Here is a 20,739-nt window from a genome sequence, read left to right on the forward strand (position 1 = left end):
TTTTTATATATACATAATTGTAACACTTTAGACAAATCTCATATCTTTCTGGTTTTGTCAATAGGAGAGATACTAGGCTATAAGAAATTTGATGCCTCAAATATCACTAACGTGTTTTGTGCGTATTGGCTATGGATCTACAAGAACTCCACATTGCTTAGGTGGAAGTAGCACCATGATGGTTGATCATTTGGGAGGTCTCCATCAGGGTAATGTACAAAAAAATAATTCTATGAAATCCTTGTGGTCATAGCGGAAAATATTGGTGGTACAGATGACCAGATGTTACATTAATATACATTCATTAATTGATAAACTTTAAACACGAGTCATATCAAACGACACCAACAGGACATCTACAATAGTTTAACCAAAAAGAAACACAACCAAAAAATATCATAAAATAAATACCAACCCAATTGTCACAATACATAAACATTCATGTGTCGAAAACAAACATAAAGCATCAAAGTGAAACAATAAATCAAACCGTAATCCCACAGTTCTGGTGGGCTGCTTCTTTTAATATAATGATAACATAATTCAGCCCAATTAGATATATATATATATATATATATAATATAATCTCTTTGTTGTGCTTCAAGCAAAAGCTCAAGGAGCCCATGCAATTACGTCAACCCAAGTTGCAGTTAATTATCAGCCCACATTTTTATTAAAAAAAAAATCTTGGTTACTTTGTATTCTCATGTTCAATCGCCTTTCTTTGTTTTAGCTCTTCATTACCACAAATACCTCCATTTAGCTAAAGTAATAGTAATACTATATGTATCCTGAAAGCTTGATAAGGAGTTAAAGAATAAAGAGATAGCCGGATAACTTATTTGTAAACGGTCATTTTTATCGATCACCATTTTGTGCAATTACATGCAAAAAAAAAAAAAAAAAAAAATTATAACTGATTCGTGTGAGACAATTAAAACTGAATTCAAGGGTGGAAAAATAGAATTCAAGTTGAGTCACAAGAAACACACGCATTTTCATTTTTTGCAACATACATCATGACATTTTACAATCTCACAAGTCATTTTTAATTTTCAGTATGTTAGTTCACGGGATCTCATCGTCTATAGCATGGCGATTCACGAAACATGAAGATTTTATGATCAAGCCCTTAAGCAGTTGACAATTGTCACAATCAAACATGTTTTAGATAAAGTAGGATTTTTTCGATGTAGATTTTTGAATAGCTTACTTAACAACCAAGAGAAACTGATTTTTATATATTAAAATGAGTTTGGATTGTAACATCCCGGAATTTCCAAAATAATATTAATTAAATTATTTAATAATGGAGGGAAAGTTTACTCGGGTTAACGAGAAATAATTAAATAAAGTAGAAGTTGGTATGGGTCGGGCTAGTGTTGGTTAATGGATATGGGTTATGGACTTGGGTCATGAAGGAAAGAAGGATGAGACCATGGGCTTAAGCCCATGATCCATAATTATATAAGCCTAAATTACCCATTTATCATTCATTTACACATATTCCATACACCACCAAAACACACACTTAGCTCTCTCTCATCCTACCTTCTCTCTCTAGCCGAAATAGAAGAAGAATTGATTTCCGACCCGAGGTAATGATAGTATGATGTTGTTTATACTCAAACCCGTTAGATCTAGTCGCGAAACGACGAGCCGACACCTTAAACCGTTAAAGTCACGAGATCCGGGTGGAATCGGGTATGAACCGGTCAAAAGATGAGCTTAGGGGTCACCCTAGCTCAGATCTGGATCAAACGGGACGAAAAACGGTGAAAAACAGTGTACAATGGGGTAAAACACGCTTTTCCGGCCACCGCCCGGTTTTCCGGCATGGCGGCGCCGGTACAAGGTATAGATGACAGAGAACATTCTCTGACATTATGACCTAACCCTAGGCGCGTGTGTAACGAATTCATTAAGGAAGAGTTAATTCGTTACGGGAATTAACAAATGAGCTCTCATTCGTTAGGCTGATTCGTCATGTTAATTCGTTAAAGAAGAGGTGACGAATTAGAATCAGTTCGTTAAGTAATTAGTTAACGGAGAATGAACTCCAATTCGTTAAGATGACCAGTTCGTTATAAGGCCCAATTCGTTAGGAGGACTGGTTCGCTACAAGGTCCAATTCGTCATGTTAAGATAACGAACCGGTGATTCGTTACTCACCATTCGCAATGTTAGGATAACGAATATGGTAACGAATTAGGCCATGAATCAGATAACGAATTATGCTTAATTCGTTATAGCGAGCAAGTGGGCGAATTAGATAATAATTTAAAATCTTAATGGAAAATGTGATAAGACAGCTCGACCCCAGCCAGGGGCTCTGCCCCTTGGACCCTGCTAGGGGCTGCCGCCCCTAGACCCCGCTGCCAGGGGCGCTGCCCCCGAACCCCCGTCCGTTGAGGGTTGTAAATAGACTAAAAACGCGATATGGATAGTAATTGTGTATTTGTTATACAATTACTCGCGCACAGCTAAAGAAGGAGTAACTGTTAACCGAGTTCAGATGAGTTTCTAGCCCCATTCCTTGTTATGTTTTCGGGGCTGTGTGCATACTCGATGTGAAGTGTGAATACACTTACCTTAAGTGGTAAGTGTATTCTATAATGTTTGATGTGAAATATTTATGTATGTTATGAATGGATGTCTGTTGGTGCGTGAACGATCTTCGGATATTGCACGCGTAGACAGGGAAGGTTAGTCGGTGTGCGAACGATCTTCGGATATTGCGCGTACCGTCATTCGGGAATGATCCCCAAGTGGTTATTAGTGTGTATGTATAAATGTTGTGATGTAACTTGATTATTATATGAATGACATGATGATATAAAGTGTGTTGTAGACAAGTAGAAGTAGGGTGTGATAGAAGTGGCGAGGGTCTAGTAAGAGTGTTAGTGGCATGACGATAGTATGTGGTAGGGTAAGCCTATGTGTGACTTCGTTATTAAAGTGGCATGACGTATTGGTTATTAAAATGGCATAAAGTGGCATAAGTGGCTAAGCTGTATGGGTAATTAAGAGGCTAAGATGTAGGGGTAATTAAGTGGTTAAACGGTAGCAGGTTAGACAGTGGATTACATGTCTTCGGATACGCATATGTTGTGTGTAGTGGTTGTATGACAAGTTGCCTTATTAACTAGAACTCACTCAGCGTAGCTGACTTTTAGTATGCATGCAGGTGAGCAGATTAAAGAACTAGCATGAGGATGGCACATGACATGGATTGAACGGCTGACATCTGAAGACGGAAGAAATGGTGTTTAAAATATGATGTTTTAAGTTGGTTTTAAAGAAAAGATTTAATATTTTGTAACAAATGATTTCAGTTAACGTTTCCGCGAAAGTTTTAATGAACTCTGATTTGTAAGAACTGTGTTCATGAGTAAATCCGACGCTAAAGTAGAGCTACCGGGTACGATGCCTTACATGGATCCAATACAAATGAAATTAACGTGCTAAACGTGATAATTAAGTAGAGTTTTTATAAATACAAGTAGAGTAATTATGTAATTACACTATGATAATTACTCTATGATATAATTACATAAATACTCTACTTGTATATATAGTTACTCTACCGTTTAGCACATTAATTTTATTTGTACGTTAATCCTTTCATATTAAAATAATATTATTCAAGATAATAAAATAATTGATGAAGTGTTTTAAAGGAAGAATCTTGGATCTATCAATAACTTCAAACGGATTCAAAAAGATGCAAAACACCATTTTGGGCTCCATGATTTTCAACTTACACAATTGAACACATCCGAGTTTATCAATAATATCATCAAATGAATTAAAGTGCAAAAATAAAAAAACATTTTGCGCCCTTCACACATTCAGTGTACACAAATCGTCCCCTCTCACATATAAATGATCAACTTGAATACTCAGTTGACATGTTCTGACGATTTTTTCATGTCGTGCTCAGGTCGTGTTAGGAATTGTCGCCTCTATCCAAACCCACATGTAGAACAGACTTGAATTTGTGCTTCAATTAGCGGTGTGCATGAGTCGGTCTCGGGTTAAAATGAACCAAAAATTCCATTTTTTAGTTTTGAAGACTGTTCAGTTTTGTTTTTAGTTTTACGTATGAGTCTGATTCGGTTATGGATCATTTTTAGTTTTACATTTTTGCTTAAATTGTTTGGGCTGAAAAAACTTCGTCCAAAACAATGAATTTAAGTTACTTACTTTTGGCCAAAAGCCCAAAAGTATTCGCCGTCGACTTTCCAATTAGAATAATGAGCTTGAGCCGTAAATCCTAACAATATATATAGAGAAGTTCAATGTGGCTCGGTTTGGTTTAGAACGAAGCATAATTGAAACCAAACTGTAATTTTCCTTCTTAAAACATAAATAAATTTGAACTTCTCGTTATTGGTTTCATAGATTATGTTGGTTTTTCCAGTTTGGTTTTATTAATTGTATTGATTACGTTAACTTAATTGGTTTTCTCTCGGTTCTAGTCCAACACATAACATAAACAACATTTATGGTTTATATCAATTTTGGAGTTGAATAAATCAATATGTAACACAAATAAAATGGAAAATGATACACATGGGACCCTACTCAAGTTTCCTAAAATCTTTATTTGTGAATGATATTTTCTAACACCTTAAGAAAGATCCAACATGCACAGTTGCACATATTATCTTTAGGGGGTTAATTGAAAGTTCTATGAAAAATAAAGGGCCTTTATTGACCAATATTATAAGTCGTTAAACAAATATCAAAGCAAATGTGGGCCCACCACCGATGGCCCACTTTTCGGAAGTTTCTCTTTATTCAGCATCACGCACTCTATTTCCGTGCCTTTCAAACGTGCATGCTTGAGAATACGCCACGTGGCGGATCGTTTTTTCCTTTAATCATGTAAAAGTTACACTAATTACTTTGTCAAAAATGAAAAAAAGAAAACTAATTACCCTTGATTTGGGTATGATAATCCCTAGACTTATTAAAAAATAAAACAATAGGATTCTTTTTTTTTAACGGCTAACGAATTCTCTAAATGAGTTACTGGCTAAATTCATTACATAGGGATACATTCGTATTTTGATCCGGTAAAAACTTTCACCTAATGCCAACACCCGTGAACACTCGCCCAAGGCACAACGATGCGTGAGATAAAATAAATTCAGCTCAAGAATCCAACTAATGAATGCCACATATTTGCCTAATCTCTCATCACTACGCTGGTGCCACACTGCCACTAAAACTAAATGTCGGATGTAGGAATCGAACATTGGTCACATAAAACACCAAACATCTTTCTTATCACTCCACCACAAACTCATTGACAACATAACAAGATTCTAAATACGTTGCAATGGAGTATTATATATTTTTTTCACAAATCCTGAATTCTTCACATATTAAAAAAAAGTTATAAGTATAACATACTTCTTATATATAGTGACTTATGCTGTTAAAAAATTAAGGGATATTTATCATATATCCTTATGATTTTTTACATTGTATTTCAGTGTATCAGAACACTTTTAATCGTTTGTTGTCTACACATAATGACTTGATATATTGAATACTTCTTGCATAGCGACATAATAGAAAGTTTCATTTAATTAATCACTAAGGGCATGCTCGGTCCATCAAATTTATCGTAACTGAAACATGTATTCAATATTTTAATGTGTTTAGTTTGTGGTGGCAGAGGTGCAAAGTTGGTGGCAGTAGCAGTGTGACAACAGTGGCAGCGACTGATATATGGTGGATGCAGTTTACAGATCTTTATGATTGTTTTGTCACTTAAATGCATTACAAACTCAAAATCCTTCAATGAATTCTAGAATCCTTGAATTTTAGATCCTTTAATCATTTTTTAGTTTCAACTTAAATTATTTTTATAAATTGCAATCCTTAGCAAAAAAATAAAATAAAATTACGAACCAACCTATTCTTTCTATACTTATGAGTAGGCTAGTTTGCTGTAACATCATGCGAATCACACATCAACCGTGAAGAGAGATTCTTGGTTCGTAAGTAAATGCTCCACCTCTTAAATCACAACGCGTATTGGGCTTAATTCTAGCGGACGAGAGGAGAGCTCTAATGTGAAGCATGCTCAGTTGGAAGTAGTAGCAGAATAGATGACCTCCTGCGAAGTCTCACCCGAGCAACCAAAAAAACCCGCGTGAGCTCTTCGTAGGCAAAACAGATAATATTGGTTGTGCGAGGGCCGAGTGTTACATTTGCCGTTAAAAAAGAAAAGAAAAACCCGACCAATTCCTTAATATTGAGGAGCTTTACTACTCAGCTTCATGGACCATTTTGGAGCTATCTTAAACACGAAGGTGTCCTCCATCAATCAACATAACTAAAAGGACCTCCATCCTTCCTAATAAAATAATAATAATATTAACTAATATTAAAAAAAATATTAATATTTGAAAGTCCCCTAACCAGCAGTTAACCGCATTGTACATCAAGTAAGCTTTTCAACCTCCATCACTCATCTCTCGTTTCCAGATATTATTATACACTTTTGCATTGCAGATCCCTATAACTCTCATCACAGGTACCAATTTCAGATCTAATTCTTCTATTTCACACTCATTCATCCTTTTCATCTCAATTTCCTGCATAATTTGATGCTATTCTCGATTAATCAGTGTACGTGCATCAATTAAACTTATACTCTTTGTATGTATGTGTGATTGTCCGACTGTTATAAAGTTATAATAACTGATTAACTGAATAACTGATTCTTAGCTCTGTGATTAGGTTTTGTTAAACAGTGAGAATATTGAATCTATTGAAGGGATAGAATATGAGCATGAGCAATTCAATAGGACACAGTTTGCTTCAATCCACGGTTATTTTAAAGCATCAAAGTCAAAGAGATTCCTCTACGTGCATTGCCGGAAATACTTTGGTTCAAGCTCAAGCGACTTCGCGGAAACGGAACTCATCGTCTTCTTCGTTTGCTTTCACCTATTTATTAGCCAGCGGTTTCCGTGGTGGTAGATTAGCTGTCAGGAGATCGCGATCGCAGACGAAGCGTTTGGTTTCCGGTATTGTTCAAGCGGTTTTAGCTACTGATCCGACTTCCGAGGTACTTCTGAATGAAATATATATAAGATGATATTGAGATATTGGTAATTTTAATATCATGCTGAATTTATATATATCTCCTACCATTAACAAATTAACCTATTGCAACTTACAAAACATTAACAATTGTAGCAAGTAGGAACTGATTAAAACTTAAAACACTAACATAAAACACTAATAATTGACAATTAAGACTTAAAAACTGATATTGGGAAAATCAGTGATATGTCAGTCAAATATTGGTCAATATCGTTGATATTACTGGTACTGATATTCTGACCGATATTCTGCTAGAGGTCCGATAACCGCTATAGAATCGATTGACTGTAAGGGTACCACTGAAAATACCGAAAACGATGGTACCAATACCGAAAACATGAAAAATGAGGTTTGGTAATGGTACCGATTGTGTTCGGTATGGAACCGGTATACGGTAAAAGATGTTCATCCATACTTTTATGTCATTTAATTATCAATTCGGGGATTTTGATATGACTGACAAGTTACATGTTCTGGAGTGGATTATGACTGTAGATTATGGCAATTGTGTGTTATTATCTCTTTTTTTTTTAAATTAGGATGATAAATTCATGCTTATCTTTTGATTGTTTGTGTTTATGAAGGAATTAAAGATAAACAAAGAGAGTATGTATTTTGAAATTTAGATGTGATGCCAAAGGGCACTGGTGGGCTAATATCTAGGGGTTATCTTTTGATCATAGGTTTTGCATGCGTTTTACATAATGAATATGCTGCTATAGATGAAAAGGTTCTAAAAGTATTGTGATATGTGATTTATTGTCCAATAATTGGCCATTCTGGCTCAGAAAAGGGAATACTGTGAGCACATGCACCTAGTAAAGTGATTTGTTAGAAGTGTGTCCTTCACTGCTTGCAGATAAATAAACTATTGATATTCTGAGGACTTTTGTAAAACTTAACATTGTTTACATAAAGTATTAGATGTACAAAAGCAGCCTACATTTTCTTTATGGTAACTTATAGAAGACTCACACTTGTTTCCCTTGGACATAGCAGTTTCATGTGAAGGGATCAAACATCAGGATTAAATATATACTCAAGTACTCATCAACCATCATGAAATCTGACATGTAGAAGTCAGGATTTCCCACAAAAGATATATAATTTAAATACAACCTTTGTTATTGATTGGACGAGATGCATTTCTGATTTTGCTACAAAACAACTGGTTATGTGTTGTAGTTAGGTCACTTAAGGAGATTAAACATTTTGGATTGTTAACTCTGTAGGATGATTTCAAAGTAGTAATCCATACATGACAATAACCTACCTTGAACCAGCTAATCAGCTATAAACTATGCCCAATGATTCTTTTAGTCTTAGTGAGCAATACCTTTTTGGATTTAGCCTCTGAGATTCCTGTTATGTGTCTCAGTGTCCAAACAGTCCTCCATTGAGCAGGTTATTTGAGTAAAAACCTTATGAACAACTACTATTCACTGACATATTTTGTCGCATGACTGATAAACAGTAAAGAAATTCGGGTTTATGGTTTAATTGAATATTTTCTTTTTCCTTGTAGCAGCTAGGAGAAAGGTACAATCTGGGAGGAGATATTGAGATGCAGGTATCTATGGAATAAACTATGAGATGACAATTTGGTTACTTAATTATAAACCTCAGTAGAATTTTATGCACTAAAAAATCTGTACATCTTTTTGTTTACAGGTCGATGTTAAAGTCTCTTCTATTCCAGTGGTTGAGATTCAGCTCACTAACACTTCTGGCAATCTATATCTACATTGGGGTGGGGTAAAAAATATAAAAGAGTAAGATGTGGCTCATGAATGTGTCTGTGATGCTAATTCTACTAGATATAGATTTTATTTACATCCTGTCAATATTTTATTTTTATCTTTCATGTCTCCAGGAAATGGGTACTTCCCGGTCGTCGTCCTGAAGGGACTAAAGTATACAAGGACAGGGCTCTTAGAACTCCCTTTGTAAAAGTAAGCTACAATTAAACATTAAATTCTAGAGGTACCAGAATGGACGGTCGAAACACAAGTTTGTGACAAAACCGTTACTTTTTTTATGTACAAGCCAAATGGGTTGGTCGGGCCAGTTATTGAACTAATAAGAATATTGTTTAAGTAGAACGATTTAGGACATTGTAGGCATTTGGTTGCACTTTAGGCGAATTTTGACCCGTTTAACCCCTTTGACATGTTTCAATTTTTAGCTAGTTTTCTACATTTGACTCATTATTTAACAAAATACAACCTGAATTGACCATTTTCATATAAATGGTTTGACTTTGACAATTGACACTTCTATTAACTTTAAATTGGTGACTTGCCAATATACAAGATAATGCATGAGGAAAAATATAATGCATGAGGAAAAATTTTCATATGTGGGTATTAACACCAATGATTTATTCCTATTCATCTTTTCCTCCTAGTCTGGATCCAATTCATCTGTGAAAGTAGAAGTTGATGATCCTTCACTCCAAGCTCTTGAGTTCCTAATAGTAGATGAAGGGAAAAATAAATGGTAAGGCTATATTTTTTAGGCTTGTTGGTGTTGAAGTGTACATTCAGTTTTACATTAAATGACCCCGCCCTACTTCATTTAGGTACAAAAATAATGGTCAAAACTTCCATGTTAAACTGCGTTCGAGGGAAACACCAGTTTCAAATGTTGTAATTCCTGAAGATCTTGTACAAATTCAAGCTTTTTTGAGATGGGAGAAGAAGGGGAAACAAATGTATACCCCAGAACAGGAAAAGGCAAGTAAATTTTCAAATATATTTTATGTTGTCTTGATCTTGTTTTGTGTTTGAATATGTTTGAAACCAATGGCCTGTTTTATGATGAATATTTGAAGCATGGAATTATTATATACACAATATTATATTTTTGTTATTTAAAAGTTATGGGGTTAAATCCTACAATATCAAAGCCTATTCTTTCTTTAAAGCCAAGCTGACATTTCAAAAGTTTCTTAATATGATACTAGTCTTACTAGATGTTCAAGCTAGACTGAAGAACTTGTATATGGTGTTTCTGTACCTTGTAGATTACTTGCATGCCTGTTCTTTGCATTTGGTTGCTCACAATACTAAAATAATAACTCACAGATGGAATATGAAGCAGCTCGTGCAGAGCTATATGAAGAAATTGCTAAAGGCAGTTCCTTAGAGAACATACGCACAAGATTAACCAAAAAAGATGGTACAAATCCCAAACAAGATACTGATGTTTCCAAAGGAAATATACAAACTAAGGTTCAAAAGCCCGTAGAGAAAAAAACTTACTCCACTCAACGGATTCAGAGGAAGAAAAGGGACCTCATGCAACTTCTCAACAAACCTATTCCTGTTTCCATAAAGCCTGTAGAGGAAAAAACGTCAATGAAACCAAAAACATTTTCTGCAGTAGAACTTTACTCTAAAGGCATAGAAGAACAAAGTGATATAGATATTCTAAACAAGAAGACCTATAAACTTGCTGAAGGGGAGCTTTTGGTAAGAATTTATTACTTTATATGTGTTCAGGAAAGCAGAGATGGCGAAATGGGGTAACTTTTTGGTATGGGCTGGGATTTTATTTTTATTTTTATTTTTTTAATGAGAATGACTCGTCTCCATCATCTTCATCATTTCAAAATAAAAGTATCCAATTACAATAAAGAGGCATGTAAGCGGGCAACAAGCTGCGCCGCCACCCCCTTTTGAATGGCAAAACCGATCCTACTGAAAATAAAATTATCGTTCTTTGGCGTCGTTGAGTTACTGTGCACGACCCGCTGAACTCTTTTAAGAAACGTAGCAGCATCGGGAGCAAGAGACCCAAATGTATCAAAAGCAAAAGGAATGAAGGCGTGCTGATTCTCTACACACGCCTTCTCGTGCTTAGCAATTTTTCCTGCTTCTGCCTTTAACACGGCCTGCCTAGCAACAAACCCGGTGTCCCTAAGCCCGACAAGAGGAGACACCCCAGTCTGGTCCACACAAGCATGCTTCCCCCCGGCCCATCCAAACACAAGAATGTCCGCTGGTCGGAGAGTAGACCTTCCTTCACGCGGATCTGACAAGAAATTCACATGAGCCTCTTTTTTTGCCGAGATTCCCGCTCGTTTTAACACGTCAAAAAGGACATCCCTGACCAAATCATGTCTATATTTAAATCCCGGGAGTTCTTTGCAATGAACCGCATGTTCACCAAAATTGTCTAAACACGCCTTACGACAAACCGGGCAGGGCTCATCAACTGGGAACAAGGGGATCATTAACCGATATTTAAGAATGGCTCGATACTCCACTGCTGACATGTGCTGGCCTAACCCTTCGATGGGGGTGACAGTCAAAAAGTCTTGAGCATGAGGAGCCTGAAGACATTCTAACACCGCTCTCTGACGAGAGGACATGCTAAACTTTTCTCCCAAACTTTGGACGGTTTTACTATAAAGGGCACTCGCCAAAACAAAGATATATGATTAAAGATATATGATTTTAATAATGATCAAAGTTTTTGAGTAAAATGGCTTAGGAAGTTTTATGCATGAAAGCCGCTTTGGGGGACTATATACTCTTTTGAACTGTTTCTTTTTCTGCTAGCTTTTCTTTATTATTTACTGTTGGAAAAAAATGTATGTGTACCCTAGTAGCCAACTTTTTTCTTTATGGCCACCCATATACTGATACAATTTACGGTCCACCCCAAGTATGTATAAGGCTTTTTTTATACCAATTTTGGCCAAAACTTGCTTGATGACGAAAATGCACTTAAAAGTTTTTGCAAATACATACTTTTTATGGTGTGTCAAAGTTTTAAAGGCTAAAATTGTTTTCTTTTTTAAATAAGTATGGGCGTGTTGTCTTTTAACATATTTTTGGCCGAATTTGGTATAAATGATTGGGTGACCTATAAAGTAGGTCACATGCATTTTTTCCCTTTTTATTGACCTGTGAAGAGAAACAAACACTCCCTGAATTGACTAATTCACAAGGAAATGGGTTGAGGTTGCCAACTCTACATGAAAGTAATTGCATTCCATCTAAAACCTTTGTATGTTGTAGGTGCTTGTAACAAAGGCTTCTAGTAAGATAAGAGTTCATGTGGCTACAGGCATAAAGGAGCCGCTCACCCTTCACTGGGCATTGTCAAAGAAAGCAGGGGAATGGCTGGCAAGTTTCTAGTTAAATCTGGTTGATATTGCATCAAATGTTTGATGATAAAGTTAAATTATTTGAGTACTAAACTGATGCACGCATTGTAGGCACCACCTAATCATTTATTACCACAAGGGTCTACTCCTTTAGCTACAGCTGCTGACACACAGTTTTCTACTATCTCTATAGATGGTGCTACTAACAAGGTCTGCCAAGAGAAATCCTTTTTGAATATCTGTTAAATGAAAGGCCTATTGTTATTAATATTCAATATTACAATTATGGCTGCTTTGTTGTGTAACAGATACAGTTGTTAGAATTAGAAATTGAAGAGGGTTTTGTCGGGTTGCCATTTGTTCTTTTTTCTGGTAATAAATGGATCAAGAATAATGGTTCAGACTTTTATGTTGAATTCATTGGACCCAAGAAGGCAACAAAGGTTCCTCTCTATATAATCTAATTAATTACTGTAGTTCACATGCATTTTTGTTTTCCTATTTTAATTGTTCCATTTTTTTTCTGTTTTCCTGTTTTTCTTATGAAGGATGCTGGTGATGGGAAAGGTACCGCTAAAGCCTTGTTAGATAAAATAGCAGGTCTGGAAAGTGAAGCACAAAAATCTTTTATGCATAGGTCAGTACTCAGTTAATTTCACCTGACAAGATTTTAATTTTAACTTTTTTACTTCAGATTTTTTATATTTATATTTATATTTAGACCCGAGGGTTTGTTTTTAGAAATCATGCTGTTTTATTCCACACGTTTTAGTATTGTCACTTGCCAACTGAGAAACCTGTAAAGATGTAAACTGTGTTTTATAATACTATCATTTACAATGATTTTCTCTAGGACATTCTATTAGACAAAAGATATACATAGTTAGATTTTTATTGTATTTAGTAATGTTTGTCGGACCCTATTGTATATCTTGGCCCTTTAGATGTTTTTGTATTCTATATATAGGTTTCCCTAAAGGGACAAGGCTTTATCTATACAGTAGGTCCGAATCAATAAAATAACTCATTTCTATATTCTATCCCAAAAATCCCATATCTGCAACACAGCACTGCAAATTGATAGCTTCTATTGTAGGCTAAGAATGAGGGAGGTATGTTATCAGACATTTGTACATTTAGTGATTCGATCTTGAGCAATTTGCTAGGTTTCATAAAAACTATTTATAGATTGATTGAAAATTTTTAAGGTGTCATAATGAGCCACATTATATTCATGGTTTAGGTGTCTTTTTATAGTGAAGCCTCCTTTTCAAGATTTTACTAATTGTGTTAATTATCATTATTATTATTTATCATGGTTAATGAATTCTTCCTGCACTTCCCAGATTTAACATTGCAGCAGATCTAGTAGAAGAAGCCAAGGACGTTGGTGAGTTGGGTCTGGCAGCAATTCTTGTATGGATGCGTTTTATGGCCACAAGACAGCTTATTTGGAATAAAAACTACAATGTAAAGCCACGGTAATGTGTCCGACTGAACTTTCTTTACAAGTGTATTTACACTCATTTCTTCTTTGAGCTACACCTGAAGTGGCAAATTGGGCAGATTGGGTAATTAGGTCAGACGTGCCCAGCCGAATTGACTACTTTTTGTTTAGAAATTTTACATGTGTATTGAATTACTGATAGTTACTGTGATTAATATAATTATAAAAAACTGTATTATTACAGTAAAGCTATTTCTAATAGAACAATTCACAATTAGAAGGTTTGGTGCATTAAAAACGACTTAGGGTGACTTTGACCTATAAAAGATAAATGGGTCAAAATGTCCACATTTAAGCTGCATCTTTAGTGGTTAAATGTATCATGTTTGCACATAACAAATATTTGTTTTCCCACAAAAAAACACCTTTTTCAAACATCCTGACTAAACGCTTAATGTCTGTGTTTGCTGCAGTGAGATAAGCAGAGCTCAGGATAGGCTCACAGACTTGCTTCAAAACGTATACGTGAATTATCCACAGTATAGTCAACTTCTGAGAATGATAATGTCAACTGTCGGGCGTGGAGGTGAAGGGGATGTTGGCCAGCGTATCCGTGATGAAATCCTAGTCATCCAGGTGACAATTTTTTTTATGCATTTTTGTGTCATTAAATTTGCATAAATATCTCTTTTGTCAAAGCTGATACTAGTTCACCTATTTGCCAACTGTAGAGAAATAATGATTGTGCAGGAGGAATGATGGAAGAATGGCACCAGAAACTGCATAATAACACCAGTCCTGATGATGTTGTGATCTGTCAGGTATATTGCTTGTTAAGATACTTCATATTCTTTGAGACTTGTAACGTGCCTGGAATGTTCACATGTTGTTACTCACGTTGTTGCAGGCACTAATTGATTATATTAAAAGTGACTTTGATATTAGTGTTTACTGGAACACACTGAATACGAATGGAATAACAAAAGAACGACTTCTAAGTTATGATCGGGCCATTCGCAATGAGCCAAAATTCTCAAGTGGCCAAAAGGAAGGCCTTTTGCGTGATCTGGGAAACTACATGAGAACATTGAAGGTTTGGACTCTTTGCTAGTATTGCTTTTGTTGCATAAAATGTGAATCCATGTTCAGTTGTCTTGTTTGGGTCACTATAGGGTATTTTCAGTGATAACCCAAACAAGACAAAATCCATCTTTTAGTGACTCGGATGTAGTAAACAAACGCAATGTCCCCTCGCTCCCTCTCTGTCTTAGCACAATCTTCTGCTGTTTCTCAAATCTGTCTCTCATTTGGTGCAGGCAGTTCATTCAGGAGCAGATCTTGAATCAGCAATATCAAACTGCATGGGCTATAAATCAGAGGTAAAGATATTATCTTGATCTTCTCAACACGATACTTTAGAATTAGAGTAACAATCTTTGTTTCTAACAATAAGACCATTGAACTTTCCAAAATAATTGATTTGAGGTAATCAACTAATATAAAATTTGACTTAAGGTAGTCTGATCCAGTTACCAGATCAAAAGGGATGATGTGGTAACTGATGTGTTGTAACTTTGACCATATTGACTTATTTTCTGATGTGGTTTCTGGAAACCGGTTTAACTTAGAAGAATATGATAAGTCAAAAGATTTTGAAAGTTCAGTGGTGTTTATAGGTGAAAACAAAGTTCATTAGCTGAAAACAGAAATCTTCACAAGCACATTGAAACTTCTTGCGATTTACCCTGAGTTTTATGCTTTAGATAAACGCTACCTTTTCTTTTTTTTTGTTAATGTTTAAATTTTCAGGGTCAAGGATTCATGGTTGGGGTGAATATAAATCATGTTTCTGGTCTGCCATCTGGATTTCCGGTAATTATCTTTTCGCAAGGGATGAATTTCTTGTACTCATGATTTCTGTTCAACTCACAATGATTCATGCAGGAACTGCTTCAATTTGTTTTAGAGCATGTTGAAGATAAAAATGTGGAAACCCTTCTTGAGGTCCATTGCCTACCTTCAATCTTCATGCAAATAAAACTATGATGTATTATTTTCTCTTGTCATAATAAATGAACTACTTCTTTTTCCATTTAGGGACTACTAGAGGCACGTGAGGAACTTAGGTCATTACTTTCCAAACCAAATGATCGGCTCAAAGATCTTCTCTTTTTGGACATTGCCCTGGATTCTACTGTAAGGACAGCCATTGAAAGGAGTTATGAGGATTTGAACAGTGCTAAGCCAGAGGTGAATCATATATATCACAATTTTTTTGTATTATTGTTTGTTTAGTTTGTAATAAATATCTTATGTTTCACCTCAATGTTTTGGCAGAAAGTTATGTATTTAATCACTCTTGTTCTCGAGAATCTCATACTCTCATCAGATAACAATGAGGATCTGATCTATTGCTTAAAGGTAGTTTCAGTACCCTGTGTAATCATGTTACTCCATTCTATGTGTTGAAGATGGATTATAAAATGGGTAAAATGCATAAAAAGATAACATACTATAAAACAAATTTAGTTAAGGCAACCAACTTTCAAAAGTGTTAACTTAGGGTAAGCTGACCTGATTGCCACATCAAGATGTTGACATGATAGTATACATTTTGGTCACTTTGACCATGTTGATCGTTCTTTTGATGTGGTATTGACATGGCACCCTGATATGGGATATAAAAACTGATCCCTATATATAAACTTTTAATGGTTTATTTATCCAAAGAGAAATCAGGCTGACGTATGTTACCTTTTTATGCATTTTACCCTGGCAAAATGTTAAATTCACTCAATTTTTTTACCAGCTATATTGTTTGTCTTCAGATATGAAATAATATGGAAATAAACTTTTGGTAACTATTTTGTTACAGAAGTTAATTTTTAATTTCGGAAGGCTGAAACTCTTTCTGCTTATTATTGGCCTATTGCTTTAATATTTCAAAATGCAACTTCTTTGCTTCTGTTTGCTTTAAAGGGATGGAATCAAGCACTTGTCATGTTGGAGACTGGTGATGGTAGTTGGGCATTATATGCAAAATCAGTCCTTGATAGAACCCGACTTGCACTTGCAAGCAAAGGAGAGTTGTATCATCAACTTTTGCAACCTTCTGCCGAGTACCTTGGGGCCCGACTAAATTTGGACCAATGGGCGGTATGTGATATCAACATATCTTCTCCTCTTTTAAATCTGGTGCTGTGCTATAATTTTAGGATTTGCAATACAGTGATTGCTGATATACTGTAGATAACAACTAATAGTTGAATATACGTAAATCATGTATTGGTTGATAATATAGGGGTTGTACATTAAATCTGCATTAAAAATATATTTATAAAACGTAGATATATTATTTTTAAGAATGTGTCATTCTTTTTTATGATGAGATAATAAATAAAAAACTAGACGTCAATAAGATGCCAATATTGTTTTCATCTTAAATATACTGAAGATAACTTTTAAATGGTATTAACTTGTTTAAAGGAATATTTTACTTTTTGTTACATTATAGTAAATGTATTAATTTTTTTTCTTAAATAGGAATCAGTAACTATCAATAGAAAAAGGGGTAGTTGGTAAGTTTTTGGTAATTAAATCATAATGGGAGGGTATATTGATAAATGTATACGCAGTTATTATTTAAAAGGGAATTTATGTCATTAGTTAAAGTGATGACATCATTATGTTTAATACATTTTCAACTGAAGGCCTAGTTAGACATGTCTCTCATTAGGCCAAAGGCTGGAAGGATCATTTTTGTGGCTTTATGCAACTTTTCTTGATCCACCTTGCTCTTCAAATCCTTGCAGGTGAGCATATTCACTGAAGAAATGATCCGTGCTGGATCAGCTGCTTCTTTGTCATCATTGGTTAATCGACTTGATCCTATTCTTCGCAATGTGGCTCATTTGGGAAGGTTGGTTTTACATACGTTATGGTTAATCAAGTTTGCAGCTTATGATGTCATTCAACTTCTCTTCACATGGACAGTTGGCAGGTTATTAGCCCGGTTGAAGCTGTTGGATATGTTGTGGTTGTTGATGAATTACTTTCTGTTCAAAACAAAACTTATGAATTGCCAACTATTTTAGTGGCAAGGTCTGTGAGGGGAGAGGAGGAAATTCCTGGTGGTACCGTTGCTGTAGTAACACCTGACATGCCAGATGTTTTATCTCATGTTTCTGTTAGAGCAAGAAACAGCAAGGTATTGGTCTAACATGAAAACATCATTTACCCAGGCCGGTCAGGTGGGCCAGATTGACATGAAGCACTTTACCAATCTAAATGCTTTTTTAAAATAACTAGTGGGTTAAACATGGCTACAAAACTATATATTACAACAATAAGTTTTATGAGTAAAAAGATGTAGGAGGTTGTATGCAATAAAAATACATTTTGGCTACTTGTGACATGTTTGACATGTTTCCATTTTTAAGTAGTTTTTTATATAATACTCATGTAGCCTATTAGAGTACATGTGTCAAATTTGCCACGTCTACCTTTGAGGCATTCCTTCTGAAGATGATTCATGTTTTCCTTGGCAGGTTTGCTTTGCAACATGTTTTGATCCCAATATTTTGGATGATCTACGGTCAAAAGAAGGAAAATTGTTGAAACTAAAACCGACATCAGCTGATATAACTTATAGGTAATGCCTTGGTGCTTAGTAAACTAATTATCTTATCTTACATTCGTTTTAATTGTTCTTATTCAACTTACTTCCCCTGCATTGTGTGTATGATCTTAGTGAGGTGCAAGAGGGAGATCTAAAGCAATCAAATAACACAGAAGAAGTTGGTCAATCACCAAACATAAAATTGGTCAAAAAACAGTTTGCTGGTAAATTTGCTATATCGTCTGAGGAGTTCACAAGTGAAATGGTTAGTCTTACACTATCACTCATATACATTATAAGATTTTCTTTATCCACTAACATATAGTGTCTATTTTGTAATTCACTCTTTAAAAAAACGTTTTAAGGTTGGAGCTAAATCGCGTAATATTGCTTACCTTAAAGGAAAAGTCCCATCTTGGGTTGGCATTCCTACTTCAGTCGCGTTACCTTTTGGAACCTTTGAGAAAGTTCTTTCCGATGAACTAAATCAGGTACTCCATATCTTTAAATTTTGAGAAAATTTTAAAATTTGTGAATGAATGGTCGGTTTATAAAGAATGCATTAAATTTACAGGGGGTGTCTGCAAAGTTACAAGTATTGAAGGAAACATTAGCTGCGGGAGACTTTGATGTCCTTGAGAAGATCCGCAAGACGGTTTTGGAGCTTGTTGCACCGCCCCAGCTGGTAACTTCCATATTATCGTCAAATACTCAAATTACTAGTTTTGCACTGGTCAAAGTTGTGAAAATGAAAAAAATGCTAATGATGATTGTTATTTCAGGTACAAGAGCTGAAAAACAAAATGCAAAGCTCTGGTATGCCATGGCCCGGGGATGAAGGTCAACAGAGATGGGAACAAGCATGGATTGCTATAAAGAAGGTTAGTGTTTTGAAAGCTTAGGTTTTCTTATCACTTCGCTTACACACGAGGAATGGATTTGGTTGTCATTTTCCAGGTTTGGGCTTCAAAATGGAACGAGAGAGCGTACTTCAGTACAAGAAAAGTGAAGCTAGATCATGACCTCTTGTGCATGGCTGTCTTGGTTCAGGAAATCATAAATGCTGACTATGCGTTTGTTATTCATACCACAAATCCATCCTCAGGAGATCCATCAGAGATATATGCTGAGGTCATTAAAAATATTAACATTATTAAATTAGCCTAAAACAGCCCCTAGTTTAGGATATGGAATTATAACACCGGTCTATAACTTTCCTTTGTGCTAACAGGTTGTAAAGGGACTTGGCGAGACTTTGGTCGGAGCTTATCCAGGCCGGGCTTTAAGTTTCATTGCCAAGAAAGACAAGCTTGATTCTCCCAAGGTCATATTATAATTACTGCAGTCTGTTTCCAAATTTCATTTTAGGAATAAGTTAATTATCAAAAAGAATTAAAAAGATAATAGTGATGATAACAAAGGGGTCAAAAGCGGTCCGATTGACCTGTCAACACTTTTGTGTCCTTCCTAAGTTTGATAAATATTTAACGTTGTGAACATGAATACTACAAAAACTATACAATTAAAGCACTATATTCTTTTAATATATAGCAATTTTTGAGGTTGTAAGCATTTATATACGCTTTGTAACTTTCGACCTTTTGACCCCGTTCCAGTTATTATTAATAAAATTTACCCATTTGGCCCGTTGGAGATAGCATGTAACCCAGGCCATTGTTTTGGATAAGGAGCCTGGTTGTCATCATTTGCAACTATTAACCATGTTAAATTATGCAGGTTTTGGGTTACCCGAGCAAGCCCATTGGGCTTTTCATAAGAAGATCCATCATTTTCCGATCTGATTCCAATGGTGAAGATCTAGAAGGCTATGCCGGTGCAGGACTTTATGATAGGTAAACCTTCCATGAAAATTATATACCATAATTAATTCCATTACCTTCTTGATAAAATTTAGAGCTAATTACATTATAAGGTAACCAACTTTAAACGAAAAAACTTAATATATACAATGGAAAAAGATATAAATACTAATAAATATTTTCCTTATGTGCAGTGTACCTATGGACGAAGAAGAAAAGGTTGTACTTGATTACTCGTCTGATCCGTTAATGATCGATGGAAGCTTCCAGAAATCGATTCTCTCAAGTATTGCACGCGCAGGAGATTCCATCGAGAAGTTATATGGATCTCCACAAGACATTGAAGGTGTGGTACGAGATGGGAAAATCTATGTTGTCCAAACAAGACCACAAATGTGATCTATTCGGTACATGTTGACTCGACTTTGATTATTTAGTCCATACAAAACTCATATATAGAAATATAAATAATTATAAGAATAAATTTGTTATAAGGTCAAATTGTTGTTATGAACATAGCTTATTTATCTTCTAAATTAAATGTAATCGTCTTTGTTTAATTAGTGACTTTAGTCATCCTCATGTCATATTAGTTTGGTATATTAGTTTG

General features: G+C 35.3%; 1 protein-coding gene across 1 annotated transcript; it reads left to right on the forward strand.

Moving 5' to 3' along the window:
• Nucleotides 1-6,428: 6,428 nt before the first annotated feature.
• On the forward strand, nt 6,429-20,670 carry LOC143531731 (alpha-glucan water dikinase, chloroplastic-like). Its single transcript, XM_077026974.1, has 33 exons — nt 6,429-6,648; nt 6,760-7,090; nt 8,657-8,698; nt 8,800-8,900; nt 9,002-9,080; nt 9,536-9,627; nt 9,710-9,863; nt 10,215-10,601; nt 12,156-12,263; nt 12,356-12,454; nt 12,553-12,687; nt 12,793-12,881; nt 13,591-13,725; nt 14,165-14,327; nt 14,423-14,512; nt 14,599-14,784; nt 15,008-15,070; nt 15,501-15,563; nt 15,636-15,695; nt 15,789-15,941; nt 16,029-16,112; nt 16,671-16,847; nt 17,504-17,610; nt 17,685-17,898; nt 18,239-18,342; nt 18,442-18,574; nt 18,675-18,800; nt 18,884-18,994; nt 19,092-19,190; nt 19,267-19,440; nt 19,541-19,633; nt 20,047-20,162; nt 20,324-20,670. The coding sequence occupies exons 2-33, from the start codon at nt 6,806-6,808 to the stop codon at nt 20,526-20,528; spliced, it is 4,227 nt and encodes a 1,408-aa protein (XP_076883089.1). The 5' UTR covers nt 6,429-6,648; nt 6,760-6,805; the 3' UTR covers nt 20,529-20,670.
• Nucleotides 20,671-20,739: the final 69 nt, after the last annotated feature.

The sequence above is a fragment of the Bidens hawaiensis genome, unplaced genomic scaffold (genome assembly GCF_021521415.1).
Source record: "Bidens hawaiensis isolate Kalapana, Puna unplaced genomic scaffold, B.hawaiensis_p1.1 tig00009224_1, whole genome shotgun sequence".
Lineage (NCBI taxonomy): Eukaryota > Viridiplantae > Streptophyta > Magnoliopsida > Asterales > Asteraceae > Bidens > Bidens hawaiensis.